We start from the raw sequence: 20,227 nt of genomic DNA on the forward strand, positions 1-20,227 counted from the left end.
GGCAGGAGAATGGCGGGAACCCGGGAGGCGGAGCTTGCAGTGAGCTGAGATCCGGCCACTGCACTCCAGCCTGGGTGACAGAGCGAGACTCCGTCTCCAAAAAAAACAAAAAAACAAAAAAAACTTGCCTTCTTAGGAAAGTTCACCCCCATGATCTTAGCATATTCAATGGCTTTTCACACATGAGCAGAGTTTCATTCTTAACTTTTACATGAATCGAAATTGGGCTTAAAATCATTTTAGGTACAGCTGTGTTAGTTCCCATACTTTCTACCCATGGAAGATTTTCTGTCAATGGTCAGGGTGATAATATCTGTGCATCTTTATGTCTGAACCTGTTCATTTATATGCACATCCTTTCCTTAATTACTGATTTGTATATTTAGAAACTCAGTGCTTCATTAGTAAAATGAGGGAGTTAGAGTAAAGGATCTCCAAGATTGCTTTGCCAGCATTTGAAAAAGAACCTGTTATTGTATGACTATAGAAATTTATTTTTGTCCAAGAGCCAGTGCCTAATCTTTTATGGTTTTGTGTTTAGACTATTTGCCACTAGGTGGCAGTAAAAAAAATTATTCTTAACAATGAGAAATGCTCATCAGTATTTAAGTTTACTTTAAAATAAAAATTTAGGGGACCAAAGTTTGAGGTATCTGTTTCAAAACTATGTAACCGTATACTGGCCTCTGTATATTGTTTCTAGGACTTAACCCTTATTTTATTCAGGGAAAAAACTCTTGTGGCACTTCATAGCCACTTATATTAGGGTTATTATGGAAAAAGTTAGTTAAAATATGTAATTTTGTTTTATATATTTACACACACACACAATGTGCACACACACACAATGTGCGCACACACACACAGAGGAGAGAGAAAGTTTAGGTACCATTCAAGGTTTCTGGCATCCACTGAGGGTCTTACAGTGTATCCCTTGCAGATAAATGAGATACTGCATTTTCGTTTTTCCACGACATTATATGTTAAAGTCAGCTCGTGCAATGCGGACATTGGAAATATAGTCATGTGCCTTATAATGACATGTTGGTCAGCAACAGCCTGCATGTACAATGGTGGTCTCATAAGATTATAATGGAGCTGGAAAGTGTCTATGACCTAGGGACATCATAGGTGTAATGTAACATAACACATTGTTCACATGTTTGTGGTGATTCTAGGTAAACAAATATCCTGTGCTGTTAGTCATATGAAAGTATAGCACATACAATTATATATATACATGATTACTTGATAATAATAAATGGCTGTGTTACTGGTTTATGTATTTAACATACTTATACTTGTTATTTAGAGTGTATTACTTATTTAAAAAAAAAAAAAAAAGTTGGCCAGATGTGGTGGCTCATGCCTATAATCCCAGTGCTTTGGGAGACCAAGGTGGAAGGATAACTTTAGGCCAGGAGTTTGAGACCAGCCTGAGTGACATACTGAGACCCTGCCTCTACTAAAATAAAATAAAATAAAATGAAATAAATAAGCCAGGCGTGGTGGCACATGCCTGTAGTCTCAACTACTCGAGAGTCTGAGGCGGGAAGATTGCTTGAGCCCAGGAGTTCAAAGTTGCAGTGAACTATGATCGCCAGCCTGGGTGACAGAGCAACACCCTTTCTCAAAAAAAAAAAATTAAAAGTTAAAAAAAGTCAACTGTAAGATAGGTTTAGGCGGGTTCTTCAGGAGGTGTTCGTTCTGGAAGAAGACATTGTGATTACAGGAGGTGATCGCTCCACATACGTTATTGTTACTGCCCCTGAAGACCTTCTAGTGTGGAGGCAGAAGACAGTGATGTTAATTACCGGACGCTGTGTAGGCCTCAGCTAATGTGTGTACTTCAGTTTTTCTCTTTAGTATTTAAATTTTTATTGATACATAATATGCATACAGAAGCACATGCACAAAGCATTAAGATAAAGCTCAGTGAATTATCACAAGGCAAATACATTTTTGTAACCACAAGATAGAACCAGCCTTGTTCGTGCTTCTGACTTCGCTTTCTTCCTTCTTGCTCTCCAAAGGTAGCCACAATCTTAAGAGCTAGTGTTATAGATAAGCTTTGTCTTTTTATACAAGTGTTTTATTACAGAGCATTTTAAACATATACAAAATTAACAAAATGGTATAATAGATCTGACACTCAGCCTCAACAACAACTCATCATGTGCTGTTTCTGCTTCATCTATACTTCGGCTCATTCTCCATCTCTTTATTATTATTTTTTGTTATTGTTATAAGATGTATGTGCATTGAAATGTATACTCTTAACTGTACCTTTTTGACAAATCAGTACACCCATATAACTTTTTCTCCTCTTAAGAATAGAATACCGGCCAGGCACGGTGGCTCACACCTGCAATCCTAGCACTTTGGGAGGCTGAGGTGGGCAGATCACTTGAGGCCAGGAGTTTGAGACCAGCCTGGCCAACATGGTGAATCCCCATCTCTACTAAATATACAAAAATTAGCCGGGCGTGGTGGCGGGTGCCTGTAATCCCAGCTACTCCAGAGGCTGAGGCAGGAGCATCACCTGAGCCCGGGAGGCAGAGGTTGCAGTGAGCCGAAATTGTGCCATTGTACTCCAGCCTGGGCGACAGAGCTAGTAACAGTCATTAATGTGCATGTGAATCACCTGGAAATATTATTTTAAGTCCAGATTTTAATAAAATAGATCAGATTTTGATAAAATAGGTCTGGGTTTTGTCTGAGAATTTGTATTTCTAACCAAGTACAGATTCATAGAGTACATGCTAACTACAAGGTCTCTTTTATCTAAAGTAAATAAAATTTGATGAATAAGGGAAATTGACCTTAGATGCAAGAGCACATCAAGACACATGTGCAATATGCTATCTGTAGGAGCATTTGGTTAATAAGAGCATAAACCAACCAAACCATTTTATAATGATTTTAATCCAAAATTAGCGAAATCCCTATTATGGTTTCCATGGAAATGTTCTTTCAGGCTAAGAAATGTTAGTATCACCAGAGGGCACTGGTTAAAAACAGCACAGATTTGGAAGTCGACGTCTTACAAAGTAAGTGACAGACCCCTCTTTATACCCATAAGCGGCTTTTACAGAGTTACCCAAAATTCAGTCATTTGTACACCAAGTGTAGATAATTTTCATAGCTTCCTATTAAAATTATATTTTAACGCCCTTACGAAATTTAACTCATTTTCTTATAAAAGTAAGTAACATTTTTATATGACATTGTAAGTCCCATTTTATATTCAACTTAAACTTACATACTTGCATTAGGTGCCGTGTCTGTGTGTTGACCACCCAGTGTTCTTTGGGGTTCCACTGCTTGCACAGGTACCACAGCTGGAGAAACACAGATGCACAGACACAAGCTGAGTGCTGCGTCTCTTCCTGCCTCCGGACATCAGGGCGCCAGTCGGCCTGGTTGTACGAATGGAGGTTGTGTTCCCCAACACAGACGGTCTCATTCCAGGGCACTCGCCTCAGAGGAGGAAGAGGGACCAGGAGGTCCTTTTAGGGGCACTTCCTGGCACATGGGCCAAGCCTTCTAAGGGGTGAGGGCTCCAACCAGCAGGTACAGACCTCTCAGAAGGGAGGGATAAGGCAGCCGTTCTGAACCTGAATCTCTACCACCCCTCGTCCCATCTCATCAAGACAGCTCTGAGGGGCTGTTCTGGCACATGTCTGGACGTCAGAGGCTGGCGGACAATGTGGGCTCTGATGGGACTCAGATAAGTTCTGTTCCAGGGAAGCAGGAGGTTGATGGTCAGCATCTGGGATGGTGTCCTTGTGGACAGTGAGTTGCCTCTTTGGGTACAAGTCCATTTTCACTACAGACGAGGCTAGAGCAGGGTGTCCAATCTTTTGACTTCCCTGGGCTACATTGGAAGAATTGTCTTGGTCTACACATTAAATACACTAACACTAATGATAGTTGATGAGCTAAAAAAAAAAAAAAAGGCAAAAAAAAATCTCATACTGTTTTAAGAAAGTTTACAAATTTGTGTTGGGCTGTGTGCTTCAAGCTTGGGCTGGAGAGTCTGGACGGCTCCCCGATCCTCTCTGATTCTCTTTGGCAGTGAGGCCTGGAAGGGGCTGTCTCAGTATCTTGGGGAAATTCTGGAAAGCCTATTTGGGAACCTGAGCAGACCTCTTGCCTGGAGCTTGAATGCTTGATTTGCTGTCCTGGCCACATCCATGCTTGGCAGCCAGAGAGCAGGGTTTGCATTCACACTGGCACAACAGTGAGCCAGGGGTTGAAGTGACCAGGACAAGTGTCTGGGTGGCAGTGTGCCTCAGTTTTTAACAAAAAAGTTTAAAAAGTTAAAAAAAAAAAAATTAGAAGCTTATAGTGTAAGGATATAGGGAAAGAAAATATTTTTGATATTTATGTACAGCTGTGCAGTGTGTTTTAGGCTAAGTGTTGATTTTAATAGTCCAAAAGTTCAACAAAAATAAAAGGTTTATCAAATTCGAAAGTTGTGGTAAGCTAAGAACGGTTTATTGCTGAAGAAAGAAACGTGTTTTTATGAATTTAGTGTAGCCTAAGTGTACAGTGCTGTAAAGTCTGCAGTGGCGTACAGTCATGTCTTCGGCCTTCACATTCACGCTCCACTGACTCACCCAGAGCAACTTCCAGTCCTGCAAGCTCCATTCATGGGAAGTGTCCTATACAGGTGTACCATTTTTTCCATGTTATACCATAGTTTTACTGCACCTTTTGTACATTTAGATAGGTTTAGATCACAGTGTTACAGTATTCTGTACAGTCCCATGCTGCACAGGTTTGTAGGCCAGGAGCAATAGGCTCTCCCGTGTAGCCTAGGTGTGCAGCAGGCTGAGCCGTCTGGGTTCATGTAAGTATACTCTGTGATGCTCGCATGCCAAGAAACTGCCTAACGACGCATTTCTCAGGATGTACCCCAGTTGTTAAGTGATACATGACTGTAGTATCTAGGGAACTATTTGTGGCTATTTTAAACATTACTTAGGAATTATTTACGATCTCTCATCTCAGCCTCTGAAATCAAATGTCAAGACAGAGCTCATGCAGTATTGGGAAGTCACCTTCCGTGAGCTGGTCCCAGGCCCAGGGTGTGAGTGCTTCTGGGAGGCTGTGGGTTAGGAGGAAGCCTGGGCATGGCTTTGTTTAACTCTACAATCTTAACTGACCCTTAGCTGTTACTGCTCAAAACTGGCTTCCTTCAATTGCATACTACCTTACTTTCCATCCCAACTGGGTCTGTAGCGCCTTGCACTCTCATTGTTTGAGGGTGGATTGTATAGTAACAGTAGCCATCTGTTTATGGGTGGCTTAATTGAAACTTTGCTTAATTGAATTTGATTAAAAACTGAACCTGGGGTTTTCAGTGAGATGCTATACTTAGAGAACATAGTGCCTCACACATTGTAAGCACTTGGTAAATTTTAGTTGTCACAGTTGTTAGAATTCCTTCAAGAAGTCACTTCTCACAAGTGAGGGGCATAGGAGAGCTCCCCAGGCAGAGGGAATCGGACATACTAAAGTCCTGATGGCCCAGAAAGCCTGTGGCCCTCCAGGGTCGCAGACAGGCTAGTAAGGAGCAGTGAAGCTGGGTGTGGGGTGCGGTGGTGGGCCAGGCTGCTTCACTCTGAGAAATGTGGGCTTCACAGTAAGAGTAACTGGAAGCCGAAAGGGTCTCAGACTGAGAGCATTCAGATTTGCATTGCTAAAAACTATCCCAACAGTCTCATGGACAGTGGATGTAGGGAGGTTCATTATAAGGTCTGGCCGTAGAGTAAATAACTAACCTTGGGCAGGCTGCTTCAACTGTCTTGATTTCCTCCTCTTTAACCCAGATTCAGTAACTACCTACCCATAGGCTGTGAAGATTCAATGAGTTGCTACTTGTAATCTGCTTAGAACAGCCCCTGGTGTGTAGGAAGTGCTTTAAATGTGTGTTAAATAGAATGCAGAAGTCTGGTTTCTGAGTAGAAGGTTGCATTCTTCGGACACTGCCCTCCCCTCACCTAGCATCAGACTGACCTGCTCCGTGAAAACCCAGACTGCTGCCGACTTGGAGACCGCCTGGTTTCCAATCCGAGTCCTCCTGCTCTGCCTGAGTCTGACTCTCTGCCTGGGTCTGATTCAGACACCTCCGTGTGGATTGGACATATGGCTGGCCAGGCCTGGCCGGGCTTTCCCTTTTCCCAGAACACCTGCCCTGCACCCCGCTGGGGGTTCAGGCCCCACACTGGCTTGCCAAGAGCACCAAGCGCTCTCCCTGCTGTGCAGGCCCCACCTTCTCCCTTCAGAAGTTCAGTGGAGCCCAGCAGTAAGCGCGGCTGGTGGTAAGTACCATCGCCCTCCACAGATGGCACGCTGGCTTGTACCCGAGCTCCCTGACTCTGCCTGCCCAGCCACAGCCGCTGCCTCCCTCTCTCTCCCAGGTTGCCCTTGGTGTTGAAAAAGACCACCACCACCAACATGGAGACGAACTCCCTTGGGGCTGTGGTCAGCTTCTGTTTGCTTTCTGTATTTGGGGCAGATTTGAACTGAAAGAGGGAAAAACAGTAACAAGCAAGTGGCTCCATCCTTCTCTCTACCTTAGAAAAGCTTCACTCTAGCCCTGTAAGGTTCCTGTTTTTCCCCCTTTCCAGTGGATTCATTGTTTTGTAAATCACGTAGTACACACTGCTGGGGGGTTTTGTTGTTGTTTTTATTAATCGTGAACGTCGTCTACTGAGAAGTAATGTTTTAAAGTTACTTTGTTAACTTGCAATTCTAATTTGAAAACTGTAGATAGGATATAATCTAGGAATGGCAGGTTTCCACTTAACATGACTTAGGAGTGTTGCCTGGATTCTCTTTTAAGGATACGGAGGCAGGTCTGAGCTCACAGGGAGAAAGTACATGATCCTCACAAAAGGCTGCATCCCAGATTGAGGGTAGAGTTTCCCCCAGGGGTAGAGACTGCTGTTGAATCATGGTGAGGAAGGGCAGAGGGCATAGAAGGCTTCTGTATTTCTAATGCTTTACTGATGAAGCTTGAAGGTTTGTGGAATTTGACATAATGTTTTGTGTCTTTTTGGATGTGTGAGATATTTTATGATGAAATTGAAATGACCACCATGATAGTGGAACCACCCAGAGTGTCACTGGTATGTGTGCCACGTGCTTGTCGTCCGGGTCCATGGAGCCTACCTGCCCATCACTGAGGCACCCTTAGCCTCCACCTCAGATTAGACTGTCATCTCCAAGTATTTGTGTATGAAGTTACATACATACATTTATATGCACAGATGCAAATTCATTTTATCTCGTAATGTGTTACCACAAAATGCAGTATAGGACTTTTTAAAAAAACCGAGTATTTCCAAATAAAACTTTTTCAAAAAATATTTTTTTCCTGGTATTAAAAGAGGCACATACATGTATGGGAGGCAAGGAAACATACTAAAGTAGAAAGAAGAAAAAATATATATATATATATACACACACACACACACACATATATATATATGAAATAATATAAATGTTTAACAGTATCTAGGGTGGCACTATTATGGGTCTCTAGCACCACCCTAGAAACTGCTAACATTTGGTGATAGCTGTGATCTAAATATATTCCCTAAAATCCATGTGTTGAAACGTAATCACCAATGTGATAATATTAAGAGGGGCTTTGGGGGGTGATTAAGTCATGAGGGCAAAGCTCTCATGAATGGGATTGGTGATTTTATAAGAGGTGGAGAGAGTGCCCTGGGCCCTTTTGCCCTTGTGTCCCTTTCACCATATGAAGACACAGCATTCATAGTGTCCGTCCCCTTTAGAGGGCACAGCAACAGGGCATCACCTTGGAAGCCTTCACAGACACTGAGCCTGCCAGCTCCTTGGTCCTGGACTTCCAGCCTCCAGAACTGAGACATGAAGTTCTGCTCTTGTCAGTGACCCCGTCCGAGGTATTTTGCTCTAGCAACACAGACGGACTCAGACAGTGATATTTTCTTCCATTGTTTTTCCATTCTTATGTATGGATTATTTTTATATTGATGAGATCATTTCTGAGTATAACATTTTACATCTTTCTTCATTTAATAGTATAACCATTTTAAATCCTATTAAAATTATTCATAAACTTCTTTTCGTTGGAGACAGGGTCTCACTCCAACTCCCAGCCTGTCGTGCAGAGCCTCAATTTCTGGGGCTCAGGCGATCCTCCTGCCTCAGGCGATCCTCCTGCCTCAGGCGATCCTCCTGCCTCAGCCTCCTGAGTAGCGGGGACCACAGGTGTGCACAACCATGCCCAGCTAATTTTTTGTATTTTTTTGTAGAGGTCAGGTTTCTCCGTATTGCCCAGTCTGGTCTCGAACTCCTGGGCTCGAGTGATCTGCCTGCCTCGACCTTCCAAAGTGCTGTGATTACAGGTGTGAGCCACCATGCCTGGCCCCTTTATAAACATGTTAGTGGCTTACAGTGAGCCACTGCATAAGGATATTAATCATTCCCTGCTGTTAGATAATTTTTACTATATGAGAAATAACCACTACAGTAAACATCTTTGAGTATAGTTCCTGTCATCATACTTGCATTTATTTCCTTAAATGTATGCCACATATATCAAAGGTTCTGAATATTTTGAAGACATTTAATATGTTTTTTTCAAGTTGCTTTCTATAAGGCAGGGCCTCTATTAACCCGTAATCTGTCTTTGTTCCGGCGACAAACCTCTAGCCTGACACACCCCTGGAAGTCCAGGCCTCGTGATGGGTTCTGGGCTGCGCTGCATCTGCTGACACTTCATGGGCCCCTCGGTGCCATTCACAACTGCACTCTGTGTGGGAGACCCTATTTCCATCCCTCCAGGAGCTCACACAGAAAACCTGTTTCGTAGAACCCCGTACAGCATTAGCTATTCACGTCTGTAAAAACTTGAACTCCTTAAGTGAAAGTGCCATACGAGTGTCTTACTCTTGTTGATTACGGAGGACGAACATTCGTTTATGTGTTTCTTAGCCATTTGTGTTTTCTCTTGTGAACTATCTATTCATATGCATTGTTATGCTCTTAGTGTTTGTCATTTATTTTGTACATTAATTTGATAACATACATAGAATCTGTGCTGTTTGTTGTTAACATTCTTCTTAGTTTGTGCTCATACTATTTTTCTGGTAAACACAAGGTTTTATTTTTGTTGAGCACAGCCAAACCTCTTCCCTGATGATTTTCTCCCAGGATTTTCATTTCTCAGAGTTCTTTCTCATTCAGACACCTGAAAAATGTTCTTATTTTCTTCTTGTGTATTATTTCATTTTTACATTTATCTCTTTACTTTACATTAAACTGGAGTGTATTTTGATGAATAATACCCGGTGAGAATCTTTTTTTCTTTTTACAAATAGTTTTTGAGGCACCGTTTATTACATAATCTGCCCTTTCCCTACTGATTTGTGATATGTTCTCTGTCTTATGTTAAATTCTATTATCTGGATCCTTTTGTAGTTTGTGAGCATGATCACGATTGGGTGTTTCACGTGCGTGTGTGAGATGTGCCACCCTCGAACCTTGTGTGACATCGGCACATTGCCCAGCTGACCTCAAAAAACAAAAAAAAAGAAATGATCTTATCATCGCTGCTAAACATATTTTACTGAGTTTAAAAGCAATAAAAGTTCCTTTCTTAATATAAGTAAAGCACTGCTCATTCATTATATATGTTTTCGTTTTCACTGTCAATGTTTGTTTAACTTGACTTCTTTTTAATGTATTAACTTTAATGCTAACATTTCTCTTTTACGCTTTGAATGAAAGTAAATTGGGTACTTTGACAGATTTTTTTGTTTCATAGAGACCACTCCCATTTGCAAATAAATTGTAGGTATTGTACCTAAAAGGCACTTGTATTCACTTTTAAAGAAGTTGACTTTTTCTGTTTATGTTTTTTAGGGTGTATTATCTCATATACTTTCAGCACTCAGATTTGATAAAGAAGTTGCTCTTTTCACTCAGGGTCTTGGATATGCCCCTATAGATTACTATCCCGGTCTGCTTAAAAATGTGAGTATTTAAAATTTATCACTTCTGGAATGTTTAATGCTGAATGTGCCATCAGCGAAAAGAGTAAATGGAAATATTTCAGTCTTCCAGAAGAGACATTTAACTTTTCTTTGTTTATCTCTTCTTACCTTGGGCAGTCGTATGGCCACGTAAGGGAGAAACGTGCGATGGGAAGTTATGAGAAAGAAGGAAATCAGGAAGGGTTTTACCCAACCAACCAATCAGCCTCTCTTTCTAGGAACACATCTCGCGTATTCACTCAGATGTTTGGGAGAGGAGCTTTTCTTAGCTATTATAAACACAGTCTTGTGCTGTTGGACGAATCTTGTATTTCAAATAACCTGATTGGACTTTTTTGTTAAAGCAAAACAGAAAATTCAATACATAGTTTTACATATTTACCTCTTAATATTAAAGCTTTGTTTTCTTCTGGCTTACATTGTAGCCAAATGTAAGAAATTTTAACTTACAATCTTGATGTAACTCTTTTAAAAAATGTTATGAGATTTTTAATGTTTGCAAACCATTCTGGTGTTTTGGAAGCTTTATACAAGAAAAAGCTTTTTTTTTTAAAATGAAAATTTTAAATGAAGAAACAAACTAGTTTTTCTTTAAATGGATTTTGTTTTAATTCTTAGGAAATTAGTGACCTGTCTGTTGTTCATTACTTACATAGAAACGCAGAATTACAGACATCAAACATAAAATCCCAGTTATTAGTAAATGTGACATGGCACTGCTTCCTTTTCACTCTGACAGAGTAAAACATGAGAAGATGGGGGTTGGGGGAATCTCAACGGAAATATCACTCACACCAAGAAGAATAGAACTGATGTAATCCTGTTTGCAGCGTGAGTTAACCTGCAACTGATTTTGTTTTACAGATGGTTTTATCATTAGCGTCTGAACTCAGAGAGAATCATCTTAATGGATTTAACACTCAAAGGCGGTAGGTGTTAAACTAAACATCCTTCTTCTCAGGTTTCAAAATGTATCAGTTTGGTTATGAGAGGAAAATTTTATAATTCATAGGAAATGGATGTTCAGTTGTGGTTGTATGTTATATAGAAAGATTATTTTAGTGGAATACATAGCAAATTGGTGAGTTTTTTCAAACTCTTTTAAAAATCACAATTTTCTCAACTCTCACAGAGCAGTGAGTAAATCCTACAATGTCTTTTGTGGGCCCATTAGGTAAAAAGCCCTACATTTACAGTAGGGAGCACAAAAGAAAGAGCAGTTCTTAATTTTACCCTGGGATTGCTCACTCTGCAAGAGGAGAATGTGCACAGATGCAAGTGTGTGCTGTCACACTAGCCTGCCCTGGCTCTGCCTTCTCCCAGCACACGCGCACGTGCGCGCGCACACACACACTCTCTCACAAAGTCAGGATATTTACAAGGCAACATTTGATGTGAACATATGCCCTATTTTAAGAAACATGATATTCCAAAATCTAGACTAAACAAATCAAAGAGATTCAGACAAATTAAAAGGCAATTAATCACATTACAAATGTTTGTTCAGTCTGTGAAAGAATTTCAGTTTTCATTAGTGGGCATTTCATTTTTGACGTATCATTAACCGAGAGAATCTGGGACTGAGGGACTTGTTTTTTTTGTTTGTTTGTTTTTTTTTTTTCCCGTAAAGCTATTGCTAATTCAAGTGCTCTCAGAAATTGTCTTTGTCCTCAACCTTTAGGAATCTTTTGCACCTAACCCTTAAATATATAATTATTATAGGAAAACATTGGAGAAAATCTTCATTATGTTGGATTTGGCAATGTAAAAAGAACTATAGGAGATATGGAGAGTGTTTAGATTTATTTATTTACATGTCAGGTAGACTTGGATTTAGTTGTGAGGTGAATGTTGACTGATGGATCTTTTGAATTATGTAATTATAAATTTATTTAAAAGGACTTTAAAAATCAGTCAGTGCAATGTGTATGTACTCCCTACACCAAACTCCCAAAATATGCATCACAGTTGATTTTTTAAAAAGCAGCTCACAATAAAAATAATTTTTAAAATCTGTTAACAAATAGAAGCAAAGGATCAGAATGCAAAATATAGAAATGACTTGGAAAAATCAACCATAAAGAGGCAGACACTCCAGCATAGAAATGAGCAAGGAATCTAAGCAGGTCATTACCAAAAGTGAAAACTGAATTCCTAATGTTAAAGGAGTTCTTCAGGAATGACGACAGCAAGATGGTAGAGTAGGAAGTCCTAGACCTTATTTCCCAGTAGAGACACTGACTTCACTACAACATACATCCCAAAACATTTCAGTGAGAACTACAGAACCAATTAAGAAGTCACAGTGCTGCAGGCAAGCTCAAAGTGTAGAATAGCCACATTGAAATTGATTTAAAAATCTGTTTCGTTTCAACTGTGATAGCCCTTTTCCAAGTCTGGCACAGCTTGGTGAGATTGGTAGGAAAAACCCAGCTTGTGGCTTCTCTCCCTTGGGCGGGAAAAAGAAGAGTGGAATGTGCATCCAACATTCTCACTTTTTAGGGAGCAGACTGAGGAACAGATTTCTGTCTCTACTGACTGGGAGCACTGACGAGGAAATTGCATACAGTAATCCCTCTTTATCTATAGGGGATATGTTTCAAGACACCCAGTGGATGTCTGAAACCGTGGATAGTACCAAACCTGATTGCCATCAATCATAACACATTTCTGTATTCCACTCACAACTTTAATGTCTTTTCCGTCTTAACTAAACACTCACCATATATGATGGCTGTAATTTTTGCCATGTGAGATGCAATGACAAAACTAACACAAATTTTTTTCCTTCTTTACTATTTCACAGATAGATGATGTGTTTTTACTATAGAGCTCAGCAACCTCAGCATATGTCTTTCCTTATTAAGTTGAAAACTTTCACCTTTTCACTTAAAAAAAGCACTTTACAACTTCTCTGTGGCATATGCAAATTGCCAGCCCCAGTGCTCTTGGACTTTGAGGTCATTATTAAGTAGTAATAAAATAAAGGTTACTTGAAGACAAGCACAGTGATGCTGTGACAGTTGATCTGACCACCAGTAAGGCTACTAAGTGACTAATGAGCAGGTAGTGTATATATCATGGATACCCTGGGTAAAGGGATGATTCATGTTCCAGGTGGGACAGAGTGGGACACCATGAGATTTCATCATGCTACTCAGAACAGTACACAATTTAGGCCGGGTGCCGTGGCACATGCCTTTAATCCCAGCACTTTGGGCAGCCGAAGCAGGTGGATTACCTGATTTCAGGAGTTCAAGACCAGCCTGGCCAACATGACAAAACCCCGTCTCTACTAAAAATACAAATTAGCCGGGCGTGGTGGCTTATGCTTGTAGTCCGAGCTACTCGGGAGGCTGAGGCAGGAGAATCACATGAACCTGGGAGGTGGAGGTTGCAGTGAGCTGAGATTGCATCACTGCACTCCAGCCTGGGCAACAGAATGAGGTGCCATCTCAAAACAAAACGGTGCACAATTTAAAACCTTTGAATTATTTCTGGAATTTTTTCATTTAATATTTTTGGACCACGGGTGACCATGGCTAGCTCAAACTACACAAAGTAAAACTGCGGATAAAGGAAGAATACTTTTGATGTCTTGGGGCCGTGGAGAACAAAAGCAAGCTTGGTGGTTTGTGGTAGCACCAGAGAGCTGGCAGCGCTGTGGATGGAGGCTGGCACAGCTCAACAGAATTGGGAGAAAATGCCTAGCTCGCGACTTGTTCTTTGGGAGGGGAGGAGAAGAATGGAATATATACATCCAGTGTTCTGGCTTTTCAGGGGCCTACTGGAGGGACTGGCGTCTGTCTGTCCTGACTCCCAGCACTGACAGAGAAATGGCGTCCTTTGGAACCAGAGCGCCGCAGCTTGTTGCAGCGCCGGAGAATCTGCAGTACCACAGACGGACACTAGGGGGAGGGAGAGATGAGGAGCTCTCGAAAATCCGGTAAAGCCCTCTAATTTGGGAATCACATGCGTGAGCCCAGAGAAGGTACATCCCTGGAAAAGGTTTGACGGACCTCCAGAATCTCCAGCCGGGTCCATTGGTGAAAGTCTTCCCTTGTACCATGTCAGTCGATAAAGACTGAGAGAAGTGGATGTTTCTTTAAATGTACAAAATACAACAAAAATAACAAGACACAAAGTAAACCAGGGAAATGTGGCATAATCAAAGGATCAAAATAAACCTACAGAAACAGACCCTAAAGAAACAGAGATCTATACATTACCTGACAAAGAATTTGAAATAATTGTCTTAAGGGATCTCAAGGCACTACAAGAGAACACAGATGAACAACTAAATTAAATCAGGAAAACAATACATGAACAAAAGGAGACTATCAACAAAGAGATAGAAACTAAAAAAGAACCGAACAGATATTCTGGAGCTAAAGATACTCAATAAGTGAATTGAAAAACTTACTAGAAAGGTTCAGCAGTAGACTTGATCAAACAGAAGAAAGAGAAAACTTAAACACAAATCATGTGAAATTATTAAGTCAGAGAAACAGAAAAAAGAATGAAGAAAAGTCAAGAAAGCCTAAGACACTTGTGGAATAACATCAAATGGAACAATATACACATTATGGGAGTCCTAGAATAAGAGAGAAAGGGGCAGAGAACTTGAAGAAATAATGGTGAAAACTTCCCAAATATTAGGAAGGAATTGGATATCGTAATTTAAGAAGCTCAAAGGACTCCAAAGAATGAACCCAAAGAGGCCCACACCAACATACACAAAAATCGAAATGTCGGAAGTTAAAGACATAATCTTGAAAGCAGCAAGAAAAAAGTGACGTATCATGTATAAGGAAGGTTCCATAATATTGTCGGTGCATTTCTCAGAAGAAATATTACAGGCGAGAAGGGAGTGGGATGATACATTCAAAGAGCCAAGGAGGAAACAAAACAAAACAAAAAACCCTTCCAACCAAGAATACTGCATCTGGGCTACATCATCCTTCAAAAATGAAGAAGTAAAGACATTCCCAGATAAACAAAAGCTGAAGGAGTTCATCACTAGACCTGCCTTACAAGAATTGCTAAAGGGAGTTCTTCAAGTTGAAATGAAAGAATATTAGCAATGTGGAAGCATACAAAAATATAAAGGCTTCTGATAAATGTACACATACAGACAAACACAAAATCTTATAATACTGTGTTGTATAGTACAGTTGTCCCTTGGTATCCACAGAGGTTTGGTTCCAGGACTTCCCACACATCAAAATCTATAGATGCTCCAGTCCCACAGTAAACTGTGTGGAACTTACAGATATAAACAGTCAATCTTTAGGTTCTACATCCTGCAAATACTATATTTTTGATCTATGATTTAGTTGAATCCATGGATACAGAACCCATAGATATAGAGGGCTGAGTGTACATAACTCACTTTTAAATTCTGGTATAGAACTTAAAAGCATAAAAAATGTTAAACAGTGTTGATAAATACAAAATAGAAAAGGATGTAATTTGTGATATTGATAACATAAACTGGGGAGGGAAATGTAAATGAGTAGTGTTTTAGTATGTGATTGAAGTTGTCTTATTAGGTTGTTATAACTCTAAGATGTTTAATGTAATGCCCATGGTAACAACAAGAAAATACCTGTAGGAGATGCACAATGGAAGATGAGAAGGAAATCAAAGCATGTCACTATGAAAAAATCAATGAAACCCAAAGGAAGGGAATAAGAGAAAATCGTGAACAGAATAACTACAAGGTATATGGAAAGCGGCAAAATGGCAATAGTAAGTCCTTCTCTATCAGTAATTACTTTAGGTGAACATGAATTAAACACCCCATTCAAAAGATGTAGAGTAGCAAAATAGATCAGAAAACAAGATCCAACTATATTCTAGCTGCAAGAGACTCACTTGATACATTGGCTGAAAATGAAAAGATGGAAAAATAGATAATCATGCAAATGGTAACCAAAATAGAGCAGGCATAGCTATACTTGTATCAGAAAGCTATCAAAAGAGACAAAGAGATTATATAATAATAAAAGAGTCAGTTCAGGGAGATACAACAATTACAATAATATATGCACTTAGCATCCAAATATATGAAGCAAATACCAATAGAATTGAAGGGAGAAAGAGACAGTTACACAATAATAATAGGAGATTTCACCTCCCCACTTTTAATAACAGATTGATTAACCAGACTGAAGATCAATAAGAAAATAGAACTTGAATAATGCTATAGACCAATTGGACCTAATAGACATATACAGAACATTCTATCCAATAACAGCAGAATATACACTCTTCTCTAGCACATATAGAACATTCTCTAGGAAAGACCACATGTTATGCCACAGAAAAAGTCTTAGCAAATTTAAGAAGACTGAAATCATAGTAACTATTTTTTTTGACCACAAGGGAATGGAAATCAATAACAAAAGGAAAACTGGAAAATTCACAAATATGTGGAAATTAACACACTCTTAAACAACCAATGGTTCTTTGACCAATGGGTCAAAGAACAAATCACAAGAAACATAGAAAATAACTTGAGACAAATGAAAATGAAAACACAACATATCACAACCTATGGGATGCAGCAAAAGCAGTTCTAAGCAGAAAGTTTATAGTGGTAAATGCCTGCATTAAAAAAGAAGAAGGTGTACATGCTTTTGAAGGAAGAAAAAAAATATAAGAAGGATCTCAAATCAGAAACCTAACTTTACACTTCAAGCAACTAGAAAAAGAAGACCAAACTAAACCTAAAGTTAGAAGGGAGAGACTAATAAAGATTAGAGCAGAAATAAATAAAATAGAGAATAGAAACCAGTTGCGTTTCTATACATTAATAAGAACAACCCAAAAAGGAAGTTTAAAAACAGTCCTACTCACAATAGCACCAAAAAGAATAAAATATTTAGGAATAAGCAGTTAAGGAGGTGAAAGATTTGTACAGTGAAAACTATACTTTGCTAAAAGATATTACATAAGACATAATAAAAAGATATCACGTGTTCATAGATGAGTTAGTTTTTGTTTTTTTTTTTTTTTTTTGAGATGGAGTTTCACTCTTGTTGCCCAAGCTGGAGTGCAGTGGCGCGATCTCGGCTCACCTCAACCTCCACCTCCCGGATTCAAGTGATTTTTCTGCCTTGGCCTCCTGAGTAGCTGGGATTACAGGTGCCTGGCACCACACCCAGATGATTTTGTATTTTTAGTAGAGATGGGATTTCTCCATGTTGGTCATACTGGTCTCGAACTCCCGACCTCAGGTGATCGACTTGCCTCGGCCTCCCAAAGTGCTGGGATTACAGGCATGAGTCACTGCACCCAACCTATACTTAGTATTTTAAATGCCCATACTACCCAAAGCAATCTCCAAGTTCCAGTGTTATTTCTATCAAAATGTCAGTGGTGTGTGGTTTTTATTTTTATTTTTTTACAGAAATAGAAAAAGAATCCTTTAATATATATAGAATCTCAAAGTACCCCAAGTAACCAAAATGATTTTGAGAAAGAAAAACATGGTGAAGGCCTCATACTTCCTTTTTTCAAAGCATATTACAAAGTCACAGTAATCAAAACAGTGTGGTACTGGCATAAAGGCAGGCATATTGACCAATAAAACAGAATAGAGAGCCCAGAAATAAGGCTTCACATATATGATCAAATGGTCTTTGACAAGGGTATCCTGTCTACAAGATTGGGAAAAGATTGTCCCTTCAATAATTGGTGTTGGGAAAACTGGATATACACATTCAGAAAACAAATTTGAACCCTTGCCTTACATTATATATAGAAACTAACTCAAAATAGATTAAAGACCTAAACGTAAGACCTGAAACTATAGGGGAAAAGTGTCATGGTATTGAACTTGGCAATAATTTCTTGGATATGACACCAAAAGCACAGGCAAGAAAAGCAAGAATAGACAAATAGGACTACATGAATTTTTTAAATGTCTGTACAACAAAGGAAGCAATCAACAGATTAAAAAGCAGCATATGTAATGGGAGAAAATATTTTCAAACCTTATATCTGGATAAGTGGTTAATATCCAGAATATACAGAGAACTCCTGCAACTCAATAACAGCAAAATAATCCAGTTTAAAAATAGGTCAAAGACTTGAATAGACATTTCTCCAAAGAATATATACGAATGACCAACAAGCATATGAAAAGATGCCCAACATCACCAGTTATCAGGGACATGATAATCAGAACCATTATAAAATACCAGTTCACACCTATTAGAATGACCACTATGAAAAGAAGAAAGAGAAAAAGACAAATGATGAGGATATGGAGTACTTGGAACCCTTGTACTCTGTTGCTAGGAATGTTAAACTAGTGCAGTCACTATGGAAAACAGTATGGAGTTTCCTTAAAAAACTAAAAATAGAACTACTAAATGATCCAGCAATCCCATGTTTGTGTATATTTCCAAATAATTGGGAACAAGATCTCTAAGAGATATTTACACACCCATGTTCATTGAGCATTATTTACAAGAGCCAAGAGGTGGAAGCAACCTGTATATCCATCAGCGGACGAATGAGCGAAGAAAATATGGTATATATACACACTGGAAGAGTATTCCACCTTAGAAAAGAAGGAAGTCCTGTCATATGCTACAGTGTGGATGAAAGAAGTAAACTAGTGACAGAAGGCAAATACTGCATGATTACTTACACTTATGTGTGGTATCTAAAGTAGTCAAACTTGTAGGAACAGAAGCTAAGGCCAGAGCAGTGGCTCACACCTGTAATCCCAACACCTTGGGAGGCCAAGGCGGGTGGATCACCAGAGGTCAGGAGCTCGAGACCAGCCTGGTCAACACGGCAAAACCACATCTCTACTAAAAATACAAAAATTAGCCAGGTGTGGTGGCGGGCGCCTGTAGTCCCAGCTACTTGGGAGGCTGAGGCAGGAGAATGGCGTGAACCTGGGAGACGGCGGTTGCAGTGAGCTGAGATCGTGCCACTGCACTCCAGCCTGGGTGATGGAGCAAGATTCGTCTCAAAAAAAAGAAAGAAAGAAAGAAAGAAAGTAGAATAGTGGTTACCTTGGGATGGGAGGAAGGGGAAATGGGAGTTGTTCAATGGGTATAGAGTTTTAGTTTTGCAAGATATGAAAGTTTTAGAGATCTGTTGCACGTAAGGACATATAGTTAACACTACTGTACTGTACACTTAAAAGTGGTTAAAATGGTAAATTTTATGTTAATGTGTTTTTTACCACAATTTAAAACTGGTCTATGAGCTTTTCTGTGCATTTTCAGGAAAGTGTAAACTACAACATCGGTTAGACATCCATTAGGTTATGGTGAGCGTCAGGAGGTTGCTGATGGGAACTTAAATAGGCACAACCACTTTGCAGAACAATCTGGTCTTCCTGGAACTTGGGATTCCTCATTAGTCTCTCTATTAGTGCTCTGTTTATTGTAGCCTCCAATAATTATGGAAAGATCAAGAGGTGGTCTTGATTGAGGTTGCCAATAAGTTGTATTTCGGGCCTTGGAGGACTCCCATATTTCCTGGAGGTTGATAGCCATTTGGGACTGGCGTCTCCTTCCAGGCCTCATTCCTCCTTCCTGTTGGAGTCAGGACATTTCCGTTATCTCTTGCCTAAAGACAGTGGATAAGAAAAAGAGTATATAAGGCCTTGGCAGCTGGCTGGCGGTTTGCCCCCTGCTCCTTGAATTCACCCCCAAAGTAACTCTTTTATAGTAGTCCTCTCTTGCAAGCTTTTAGGGTGGTGGTATTTCCTTCAAAAAGATCCCACCTACCTACCAAGCCAAGCTTTTCTCAGAATTTGTGGGTCACCAAAAGCCCCCATTTTACAGTATTATATATTTAATTGTAAAAACTCTTCCATCATTGACATGATTGTATATTTAGAAAACCCCACTGTCTCAGCCCAAAATCTCCTTAAGCTGATAAGCAACTTCAGCAGTCTCAGGATACAAAATCAGTGTGCAAAAATCACAAGCATTTCTATACACCAATAACAGACAAACAGAAAGCCAAACCATGAGTGAACTACCACTCACAATTGCTACAAAGAGAATAAAATACTTAAGAATCCAACTTAAAAGGGATGTGAAAGACTTCTTCAAGGAGAACTACAAACCACTGCTCAGTGAAATAAAAGAGGACACAAACAAATGGAAGAACATACCATGCTCATGGATAGGAAGAAT

At 39.7% G+C, this 20,227-nt stretch overlaps 1 protein-coding gene across 1 annotated transcript in view; it reads left to right on the top strand.

Annotated features, from left to right (window-relative positions):
• Window positions 1–20,227, top strand: part of FANCC (Fanconi anemia, complementation group C) — a 170,474-nt gene that overhangs the window by 89,178 nt on the left and 61,069 nt on the right. The window contains exons 5-6 of the mRNA XM_011976009.1: window positions 9,925–10,035; window positions 10,920–10,984. Coding sequence (XP_011831399.1) covers window positions 9,925–10,035; window positions 10,920–10,984 — 176 coding nt within the window. The remainder of the gene's footprint in view (window positions 1–9,924; window positions 10,036–10,919; window positions 10,985–20,227) is intronic.

This window comes from Mandrillus leucophaeus, unplaced genomic scaffold (assembly GCF_000951045.1).
Source record: "Mandrillus leucophaeus isolate KB7577 unplaced genomic scaffold, Mleu.le_1.0 Scaffold161, whole genome shotgun sequence".
Lineage (NCBI taxonomy): Eukaryota > Metazoa > Chordata > Mammalia > Primates > Cercopithecidae > Mandrillus > Mandrillus leucophaeus.